This window comes from Apteryx mantelli, chromosome 13, assembly GCF_036417845.1.
Source record: "Apteryx mantelli isolate bAptMan1 chromosome 13, bAptMan1.hap1, whole genome shotgun sequence".
NCBI classification, from domain to species: domain Eukaryota; kingdom Metazoa; phylum Chordata; class Aves; order Apterygiformes; family Apterygidae; genus Apteryx; species Apteryx mantelli.
The window spans coordinates 25681385-25692373 of record NC_089990.1 but is presented as its reverse complement, the minus strand read 5'-3'; the positions used below and the strand labels follow the sequence as shown (position 1 = coordinate 25692373).

The following is a 10989-nucleotide window of genomic DNA, read 5'->3' as shown; positions in this document are numbered from 1 at the left end:
GGCACTGCTGGCGCACGGGGCTTGGCTTCCCTAGAGCAGGCACCCGGCAGCCCGCTCCTGTTCCTGTCCCTGGGCCCACATCAGGCATGGGGAAACACCCCCTTCCGGGTGCTGGGGTGCATTTGGGTGCAATGACACATATATTTGGGGAGCAGCTTGGACAGGGAAACAGTTCTTCCCAGGGCCCCCTGCGCCTGCAGAGTCCCAGCATGGGGTTTGCTCCCGTGGGAATGGCTGCAAGGAGGAGCCCGGGGCCGTCCCGTTCCCGTCACCCTCCAAGGGGACGGGACATGCTCCAGCACTGGCAGCAAAAAAGCAGCTGAAGGTCCAGCCTGGAGACTGCCCAGACCGGGCTCGAAGGCTGGGCGTGCAGGGCGAAGCAGCACGGTGGCTCGCGGGGCCTGGCCCTGTGCGAGGTCCGCACGAGCCCTGCTCGCATCTGCCCCCCGGCGGGAAGGAGAGGCCCCAGAAGAGCTGCCGGCGTGCGGGGGAGTTTATTGCCCGGACGAACTGTCCCATCCAACTGATGTCCTGTGCAGGGCCACCTCCAGCTGCCATGGCATTGCTCTGCGGGCCTCTCGGGAGTCTGGTCCCCCCCGCCCCGGCCTGGCACAGCTCTAGGCACAGTCCAGCTGTCCATGGGGCACAGGGGGCTGCGGAGCAGTCCTCGTCCCTGCAGAAGGGACACGACGCACCCCAGCTTTCCGCGATCCTGCTGGGGGAGACGTTGGTGTTCCTGGGGTGCCCGTGGCTGTCAGCACTCATACTGTGGTGTGGCGCAGCGCCCGGCCCTGCGGGGCAAAGCAGCCGGGAGTCCCTCTGCCAGCATCACCTGGGCCTGGGGACCCTGGGGCGGGAGGCAACCCTGGGCTGGGGGCACCAGCATGGAGTGGGACAGGGGGGGTTTCCAAACTGGGGACACTGGTGGGGTTGGGTTGCATGGGCATCCCAAAGCTGGGGACACTGGAGGTGGGATGGGGGAGGTCCCAAAATGCGGTCACCAGTGGGGTTGGGTTACACACGGGGTGCCAGGGCTGGGGGCACCAGGGTTGGGATAGAGGGGGATCCCAACCCAGGGACACTGGTGGGGCTGGGTGCATGTAGGGTACCAGGGCTGGGGACATTAGGGGGAATGGGGTCTGTGTGAGCTGCCAGGGCTGGAGACGCTGGTGGGGCTGGGTACATGCAAGGTGCCAAGGCTGGGGACGCTGGGAGGACTGGGGTCCGTGTGGGGTCCCAGGGCTGGGGATGCTGGAGCCAGGCTGGCAAAGGGGTGCCTCCCGGAGGGGCTGGCAGTGGGTCCCCACTCACCTGCAGGCCTTGGTGATGCACTCGAGGCCGTGCCGACAGTGGGCGCCCAGCGGTTTGCTGCCCACCGTCCTCCAGAAGGGTGTCATGCGGGCCAGCCGGCGGGCTGGGTGCCAGGCTGTGGTGTCCGTCCCTGTCTCGGATGGCACCCAGAGGTCCTGCCCTCCCTGCGCCACCTGGAGAGGGAGATGGGGCTGAGAACGGGGTGCCAAGCTCCCCCACGCCTGGCTCCATCCCTCCATCCAGGGAGCAGCGGGGGGCAGGAGACGTGCCACACTGCTGGGAACCCGGGGCCACCCCAGTTGCTCCAGTGCTGCCGGGCAGTCCTGGGTCCCTGCCAAACCCACCTGGACAGAGCTGGTCAGAAGCAAGAGGATGGAGAGGAGCAGTGCCAGGCGGATGCCTGCTCTGCGGGGGCCGGAGAGGGGCCGGCTGGCCGCACCACCTCTGCCCACTCCTGGGACCAAGGGAACGGGAGCTGTCATGGTGCCGCTGGTTCAGGGCCTCCCGCACCTCTGGCCAGGCGCTGCTCCTCCCCGGTCACGGCCCTGCACAAATATTTGAGCGGTCCTGGCCGGCGGGACACCCCCAGGACACCGCCTTTTATCTGCCCCCCGCATGCAGACTGTGCCCTCCCCTGGGCTGGGTGCTGAGCAGGGCCAGTTGCCAGCGCGCCCGCGGGGCACCCGCAGCGCCCCCAGCTCTGCCACCACCCACTGGGGCATCACCACCTGCTCCCAGCAAAGGCCACCAGCTGGGTGCCCTGCGGCAGGATTGGGCCCTGCTGTGGTGTCCTGAGCCCTGGGCGTCGTGCTGGGGCTCTCGTGGCCCGGTCCTGCTAGGGCATGTGGGGCAGGCGCCTTCCCCTTGCTGTTTGGTGTCCTTGCACTGGGGGGGGTCCCCAGGCTGGGGGGCCTCTGCCCCCCCCATGCAGAAGAGGCAGCACCCACGTGCTCAGGCTGCCCTCACAGCCCTCAGGCAGTGCCAGACCCCCAGGAGCCGCGCGCCCACCTGCCTGGATCTGCCCCTGGCACTGGCACAGTGCCGGGGTCAGCCCAGGACAGCGGCTCTTTCCACGAAGCACTTTTGCTCCGTGCCTTTGGCAGCGTGAACCCTGCTGCCAGTGCAGGGGAGAACATGCCGCTGTGGGTGGCCCCCAGGCGGCTGGGTGCCTCCCAGGGCACGGGTGCAGTCTGGCAAGCACAAGATCCCACCGGCATGGTGCATACGCGGGCACAGGGTGGTGCAGCATGCCCCATCTGTCCCCATGCGCCCCCCCAGGGCAGGAAGAGGTGCATTTCCCTCCCCATTCCCCCTTGGGTCCCTCCTGGAGGGCAGCAGCAAGTGCTGACCCTCCTGCAGCCACCACAGCAGGGGGAGGACCGGCAGTGTCTGGGGCTGGGAACGCACCCAACTCGCCTTACTTTCATCACCTCCTGCCTGGATGAGTCAATGCAGCATGTCTAATGATTGACTGGTGAAATCTTCCCAGGTGGGTCAGGTCTATTTGCCACCAAGGGCTCTGCAAGGTTTTTTTTTTTTTAAAAAAAAAACACACAAGAAATTTCCCTCTCTGCAGCCCTGTGGCTCAAGGTAGCCACGATGTGGCTAGCTGGGGGCAAGAGGGGAGCCTGTAGGGCCTGGGGCTCTGCCAACAACCTTTCAGCCCACCAGCCCTCTGCCAGCCTGGCAGGATGGAGAGAAAAGCCTGGGGTTGTCGGGTGCTGGATGGGGCTTAGGGCTGGAAGGGGGAAGATGTGATGAAGCATCTCTGTGGAGCATGAACTGGCAACAACGGATCAGGCTGGAGGCCAAGTAAGAGATGAAACCCTGGCGATAGCCATAAGCTGAGGATTTGGAGGCCCTGGCAGTGCCCGGTCAGGATGCTGAGAGGTGGGACTGCCTCCAGGCACAGGGCTCTTCTGCAGGTCCTGGCTGCCACCTTTTCCCCCTCAGGGAAAGGAGACTTTGCCCTGGGTTTGCAAACACAGGGCATCATGCCTGGGAACAGATGAGCTGGCTCTACAGACACCTTCCCAAAATAACCCTGGTGGCTGAATGCCTGGGTCAACACCTTTGCCACAGTCCACGAAGGGAGACCCAGCGCAGCCACTGGGCAGAGAAGTGGCCCCCACAGAGCTGGCACCAATCCCCCAGCTCCTGGGCCCCACACATCTATCTCCACAGCTGTATGTGCACCAAGCTCAGCTGCAGGCATATGGAAGGGTTCTTCTGGCCACAGCTGTGACTCCTGGGTCCCCCTGGGACAGCAGAGCTGGCTCAGTTCCAGCAGCAGGTTGCCCCAAAACACAGGGACATAGGGCATCTCCTGCACCTAGCCCAACAGCACCAGGGCAGCTGCCTACAGCCACCCCAGGTCCCCACCTCTCCAGGGCAGATCTCTGTTCTGATGGGACCTCTTCTCCCAGCCCATGCTCCTGCTCAAAAATCAACAGGGATTTACTTACTGCACCCCCTTGGAGCCTCTTAGCTCATTTCCACCACCAGCAGGTGCTAGCTGTGCAGTGACACGGTCCCAGGATGACTGGGCAGGTCCAGGCAGGAGCACCCCACCAGCCCTTCCCCACGCCAGGTCTGGCCAGAGGGCACCCACCACACACCGTGGACGGAGTAAGAGCAGGCCCAGATGGTCTTTAGCAAAATCTATCAGTTTATTTATTTACACCGTCAGCAATAAATAGAAGAAAGCCAGGCTGCAGGAGTCCTGGAAGTGGAACAGACCCATCCAGAGATGGGAACAGTCCTGGAGCCGAGCAGAGCCCGACCCACATGGGACAGCAAGGGTGTGGGAAGACAGGAGAAGGCTGTGACAAGGGTCCAAGCCCCTCAGCCAGGGGCAGACCCGAGCCCTGCCGTGAAGGGCAAGTCAAAGAGGGGAAGGAAGGGGGCTGCAGAGACAGTGGAGGGCAGAGCCCAGCATGGGCAGCCACCTGGTCCCCAGCACCTGGAGCAGAGCCAGCAGCTCGGGTCACACCTTCATCAGGTCCCTCCAGTTTCTGCAGCCCCCAAAGCAGAACCGCAGGGGAGAAGAGGGCTTTCTGACCCCACTCCCCTGCAACCTCAGCCCCATCCCCAGCCCAGTGAGGTCCGGCCGCAGCCAGGACTAGACAGTTTGGGGTACAGGTGAGCTAGGAAGGAGCACCACTGGCACTGGCAGCCAGCAGGGCAGGAAGGGACTGTGGGCAGATAGTGCTGGAGACAGCCAGCATCAGCTTGAGGACAAGCACGGGGACATGCTGAAGGGACATGAGAAAGCACAGCCCACCTGGAGAGCTCTCCCTCCCTGCTCCAGCTCCATCAGGAGAGGCCCAGCCACCTCCGAGAGCTTCGCGCTCTGGTCCTGGGACCCAGCTTTTCTCCAAAAGCATTAGGCTGGGACCCTCGGCCAATGCTGGAGCCCTCCCCGAAGCAGGCAGCAGCCGCGGGGCCCCAGGAAGGAGAGGTGCCATGGGGCAATTGCCCTGGCATAGGGCCCAGCATGCTCCTGCCTTTAAAAACTTACAATTCACATAAAAAGCTACTGTAAAACTATCCCGCCAAGTGCTGCACCAACGCAGGGGGACAGCCCAGCCCACAAAAAAACAAGACCAACTCCTCTAAAAGTCAGGATCCAGCAGGCGCGCGGGGCTGGCACGAGGGGACGGGGCGGCTGCAGGCACAGAGAGCCAGACCCTGTTGGCGGGGTCCCCACGGGCATTACCGGCACGTGCAGGACTCTGCGATCATGTTCTCGTACTCCTTGTAGAGGATGCCGCCATTGTGCTCGATCATGAGGACGCTGATAGGGCTGTAGCGGTAGGGGACGCAGGAGGGCCGGGGCACGCTGGCGTCCACCAGCTGGTGGACGAAGTTCTGCACCACGGCGTGGTTGGGCGCGTGGTAGTCGTAGCGGAGCAGGCGGGGGCAGGCGCCCTTGCAGTACCGCGGGTTGTAGCGGTGCGGCGCGATGATCCAGTGGTCCCAGCCCAACTGGGCAAAGCTGACGTGGAAGGAGCGCAGGGAGCAGTCGCTCTTCTCGCCCCCCTGGTCCCGCAGGTAGCCGGGGAGGTCCTGGGCCAGGTTGGCCGCCTCGCGGGCCCGGCGGCTCAGCAGGGGGCCGGGACCCCCTGCCCGGGGCTGGAGCCCAGCCCGCGTGTCGTTCAAGTAGAGCAGGAGGAAGGGCTCGCTGGGGACGACGGCGGTGTCGTTGCGGCCACTCGCCCGGCCCGCCCGGACGCACACGTGCCGCAGCTGGAGCGCCAGGGCTGCCCCGCTGTTGTTCCCGGCCGCCAGGTACGGTGTGACGTCTGCTTCGGCCCAGCCCCGCGGCCGGCGGGCCGGGGGGCCGAGCAGCACCGGCGGCGCCTCGCCGGCGGCCGCCAGCTCCAGGGCGCACAGGAGGCGGCCGTGGGCCAGCGGCAGGCTCTGCGGGTAGGCCACCACGGCGCGCAGCAGGCGCTCGGCCGCCGGCCGGCCCTCCAGGCGGTAGGTGAGGGGCTGCGCGTACCAGCGACCTGCGGGGAAGCAGCAGTCAGCGCCCCGCGGCCGGGCAGGAGGGGACTGCCACCGAGGTGGTACCTGGGCACAGCACAGCCCCCGGCAGCACCGGGATCCCAGGGCCCTACCTCCGGGATATGCCAGAGCCTGGAAAAAGCCCGGTCTCCCAGCCCGCGATGCAGGGAAAGGCCGGGAGCAGCGCAGCGGTGGGCCAAGGGCAGAAGTGCCCAGGACGGTCCCCATCCTTGGCGCTGGCGTGGCTCCAGACCAGGAGCACACGCAAGGCCAGGAATGCTCACAGCCATATCCCCCCCGACCCCCAAGTCCGGGATGGCCTGCTGCCCCCGTCACCCTGCTGAGGGGGACCCCAGGGACGAGGGCTGGGTGCCCTCACCCGGCACCGCACCCTGGCACTCGGAGCCTGGGCACCGCCAGCAGGGGGGAAGAGCCGGATGCCAGCCTCCGCCCTCCCTGCCGAGGGGCTCTCGCCCCACATGGCCCCCCGCTCCCAGCGGCGCCTTACCTGCCCAGGGCTGGCCCCCGGAGGAGCTCGCCCGCACCAGGCGGACGGTGTTGGTGGCCAGGCCGCGGTCGCGGCGGGGCCGCCCTTCGCGGTCGGCGGCGCGCCGGTACAGGTTCAGCATGTACCGCAGGGGCTGCCCGCTGGCTGGCAGCGCTCGCAAGTCCCGGCCGCCCGGTGCCTGCTCCTGCAGGGCTTGCAGCAGGGGCAAGGGGCCAGGGGCCGGCGGTGCCTGCAGGGCGGCCAGCTCCCGGGAAAGCAGCGCGGCGAGGAAGAGCAGGCTGGCGAGGGGGCCGAGTGAGCCCATGGCGAGTGCGGGGGCGAGTGGGGCAAGGTAGGGTTGGTCAGTGGCGGGATCTAGGGGATCCCTGCAGTCATGCTCCTCCTCCCCAGAGAGGCAGAGCTGGTAGCAGGCACCAGCAAAAGGGGATCCCAGGGAGCTCCCAGCTGCTCTCAGGCCACTGCATCCATGCCAACCTCTTCAGCTCGGCAAAAAAAAAACAAAAAAACAACAGAAAGGGAGGGCCTCTCTCTGCAAAAAGGGGTGCAAATTCAGGACTAAAACCCAGCCCCTAGGCTAGGGGCAAAGCCAACTGGACAGGAGCCTGGCTAAGGGGGCCTTAAAAGTACTGGGGAGGGGGAAGGGAGGCACTGTGGGGCAGGGATAGGGTGGGGTGGGGAGGACCAGCTTGCTCAGCCCACCTGCTCCTCGCCAGCCTGATCCAGCAGGGTAAAGGAGCCTGGGCCTCCACGGCCCATTTTAAAGGCATGGTCCCAATCAGGGCTTAAAGGGCCAGGAGCGTCTTGCTTCCCTGGGGAAGGCTAGATCTGGAGCCCCATGGGATGCTCACACTGGACCCAGAGCTGCATCCAGCTCCTCCCTGCCCTGTGCCAGCTCTCCCATGGCTCTGGAAAGGGTCAGGTTGGAGGAGGAGTGTGTGGGCCCCTATGCATGGGCAGGACAGGTGACTTGTCCCTCCTCCTCCTCCCCAATCCTCCCCTTACTCCTGGGACAAGGGGCTCAGCACATCCCTACACATCCTGTGAACCTGGGGGGTCTGTATCTGCTGCCCAGAGCAGGTGCAGAGCCTGCGGGTCTGCTCCCGGACTGGCTCTGGGACACCCATAGGCCAGGCAAAGCCAGGCTGCCCCGTGCCTCAGTTTCCCCATCTGGGAGACAAGGTGCAGATTGGGCACCAAGCCCTGGGAATGGGGAGGGACGGGGTAGCCTGATGGGAGAAGCGGGGCTTAGACGGTAGCAGCAGCATTGCCTTGGATGGGGAAACTGAGGCAGGCAGGCCCCGGGCAGCTTCCCACCCGCTGCTGCTGAGGAGAAAGCCTGGTTCAGCCGATTCCCCAGCTCCTGCTCCACCATCTAGGCAGAGCTGCCCTCTCCCCTCCAACAGCTCCCCCCTCCCACGGCACTGGGGTCCCCCTCAGCTCCTGCCATTCTGGACACGGACCAGGTGGGAAGAGGAGTCAGGAGGGTGGGAGAAAGATCACCCCCATCCTTCTCCCCAGTGGCCTGGCCTGCCCCATGATTGCCTCCTCTTTTCCGGACCTGCAGGCAGCAGCACCAATGCTTGGAGTGTGCCTCGGTTTCTCCAGCAGCCCTGCAGGGGCGGGAGGGAAGGTGGGGAGGACTGAGCATCCAAGGCACGGTCACCCCAGCATGCAGGACATCTCCAGCCTAGCAGCGCCGTCCCGCTCCTGAAAGGGTCCCCCTCAAACCGGAGTCACCAGCCCGGGGCTGTGTGCCACGCTGGGCACTGTCAGCCCAGAGCAGCAGTGCCAGGGCCCGGGAAACTGAGGCCATCCCTTGTGCTGCCTGGCATGTGGCACCAAGCCGCAGCGCGTACATGGGGGCCGGGTGACAGAGAGCCCAGTGGGAGGGAGTCCGGCTGGGCCAGGGTACCCAGCCTGGGGGCACTGCCAGGCCTTCGGCTTCCCCCGGATCAGGGAACTCAGCTCTGGGGTCTTTCTGCCACCCCCTGCCTGAGGCTGAGGGAGAGGGATTGCTAGGACGATGCCTGCTGCCTTCTTGGCATTGGAGGGTTGGGGGGATCTGGAGAGGTGCCACGGGTGCTGGCACTGGGGGCGTGAGGGGCTGCATCAGTGCCCAACTTGCCCCGTGTGCCACCCAGCCTCCCCTGCATGGGGGGCATGGAAGGAGGGCGCAGCGCAAAATGCTGGCAGGGTTTTGTGCGCCGGGCCAGGGTGGCGAGGGCGGCACAGTGTTTAATGGGCTGTGGGTGCACGTGACGTGCCAGGGCACCGAGCCCTCACGCCTGGCTGGGCAGCCCTGGTTACTCATTTGGGGAAGGGCACCCGGGGCGGTGGGGCCGTCGAGCCCAGCGAAATGTGGGGAAAGTCCAGGTGCAGGCAGGACCCAGCCGCCTGCCGGAGCCGGGGGCATGGGGAGGAGGGGAGGCAGGGCCAGGCCCTCGCTCTCCAGGGGCGATGAGCAGCAGGGTGCCTGCCCGATGGAGGCAGTACCCTGCTGGGCACCCTCCCTGCCCTCCTGCGACTGGGCAGGAGAGAGGGGCTGGAGGCGGCAGCTGAGCATCTCGGGGTTGTCCAAGCAGAGCCTGCTTTGGAGGGGAACGAGTGCATCTGTGATGAGCGGGATCCAGCGCTGCAAATACCCCAGAGATCCCCCTGCTCCCAGGGGACTCTGGCAGCCTGTTCTGTCTGCACCTGATGCAAATGGAGCAGAGCACGCAACATCTCTGAGCTAGTCAGGGAACTGGAAACCCCTTGGTTTTCTTGGCCATGTGAAAGGCAAATGACCAAAATTAAACAGGAGCAAAATGTGTGAGAAAACATTTCCTGGCCCAAATCACAATGGGCTGAGCAGAGAGCGGCTGCCAGCAGACACCTCCCAGGGAGGTGCCGAGGGCCCCAGAGCCGCGGTGCCCTTTGTCGGGAGCCCAGGCTGGGATCCCAGTGCCTTCTGCCATGGGCCTGGGGAGGGCTTATTCTGCGCAGCTCCATGAGCTGGCCTGGAGAAGGGGAAATGTAAGAGCCCTTCCCAAAGCTGACATATGAAACAGGATATGGCATTTTTCAGGTGCAACAGGACTGGCCTATTTCGGATGTTGATCATGGGAGGAGATCCATCATGCCCAAGATATGCCTGTCCTTTCCCTTAGCCAAGAGGATGTGCCTGCACCGCCAATGTCCATGGCAAGCAGGGTGCATCCAGCACCCAGTGGTCACTGTGTGGCACTGCCTGGCTCCTGGCAGACATCTCAGCCCTGCACTAGCTCTGCTGTGGCTACCATGGGTGCAGGATTGGCACCTGAGCTTGGGCCGAAGGCTGCTCCCTTTGCAAGTCTGCGCCCACTGGGGTCACAGCCAGGAGATGCGCCAGGGCGATGGGCTGCGCTGGCTTCCACAGCTGCACCCGTGGCCTGTCATGCCCTGATGCCACGGGGACAGGCAGCAGCAAGCCCCGACATTGGCTGTGACCAGAGCTGCAGGACATGGGCTGCCGAGAGAAAACCCAGGGATTCTTCCTGCGCAGGCGCTGAGCATCCCCAAAGGCTGCCTGCTGGCTCAGGAAGATGAGCCCACCCTCTGCGATTTGGTACCCTGGGAGGCTCCTCCAAAATCTTGTTTGGGGGGCTGACGATTGCTCCCCTGGCCAGAGCCAGCTGCCAAGCTGAGGGTCCCAGGCAGGCACGGAGAGGCTGGCACATCCCAAGGACGGTGCCGCGCTCTGCCCAGCACCGTGCTCAGCTCCGCTCGGCCTCAGCCCCTCTTCCAGAGCTGGGGCTTTCCTGCCTTCCCGGGTGCCTTGCTCCCCCGGCAGCGGGCTGGAGCCAGCCGGGACGTTCCTGCAGACGCCGGGGCCAGGCGGGCCGGGCTGCAGCGTTGCGCCTGCCAGGCCCGCGGGGCAGCCCAGGGTGGAGGGCCGGGAGGCTCTCCTGGCGGCGGGGAGCTTTCCAGGCACAGCTATTTAGTCTGGGAAGGCGATGAGTAAGAGCGCTGGGCCGCAGGCAGGAAGGGGTGGAGCAGGACTCCTGGGCTGCCTTCGGGAACCAGCCGCTGATTCACCCCCCTGGCCTGCAGCAGCCATCCTCCTCCTCGCTGCCACTTCCTTCCTCTGCCTCCCTTTCCCCAAAGGGCCACGGTTCCCGTGGGGATGGCACAGCTCCGCCACCGAGGAGGGCCCCGGAAGAGGCAGCGGCCCCAGCGGGGAAAAGCCACGTGCCCCGGGGCACCCATCCACCCTCCAGGTGTGGGGACGGGAGCCTGACTCCTGCGCTGGCAAAGGGGCAAACACGGCAGATGATCCCCATGGCCCCGAGGCCCCTGGGTGCTCTCTGCCCCATGGTGGCAGCGGGCAGCAGCCCGGCGCAGCGCAGCGCTGAGGGAGGCCGCTTCCCCGCCACCCTGCTGCCTTGGGGACGCCGTCCCGTCCCTTGGGGTGGCAGCCCGGGAGACACAGGGTGGGGGCCGGAGCGGGGCAGGCCAGACGGGAACCGGGAGCGTGTGCTTGCCTGCAGGCAGCAGCAGCAGGGCTCAGGGCGCCAGCGTGATTGCTGGGGCGGGGTGCTCCAGGGCACCCCTCTGCCCTGGGGAGCTCTGGCTGCTGTTGCATCACCCTGTCCCCGCCACTGTGCAGGGGACAGGGGACCAAGTGCTTAGGGCAGGCATAT

At 65.7% G+C, this 10989-nt stretch overlaps 1 protein-coding gene across 1 annotated transcript; it reads right to left on the bottom strand.

The window, feature by feature from the left end:
* Nucleotides 1-5025: 5025 nt before the first annotated feature.
* BMP15 (bone morphogenetic protein 15) lies at nucleotides 5026-6632 on the bottom strand. The gene is made up of 2 exons (XM_067304448.1): nucleotides 6329-6632; nucleotides 5026-5822 (listed from the first exon to the last, which is right to left on the bottom strand). The coding sequence occupies exons 1-2, from the start codon at nucleotides 6630-6632 to the stop codon at nucleotides 5026-5028; spliced, it is 1101 nt and encodes a 366-aa protein (XP_067160549.1).
* Nucleotides 6633-10989: the final 4357 nt, after the last annotated feature.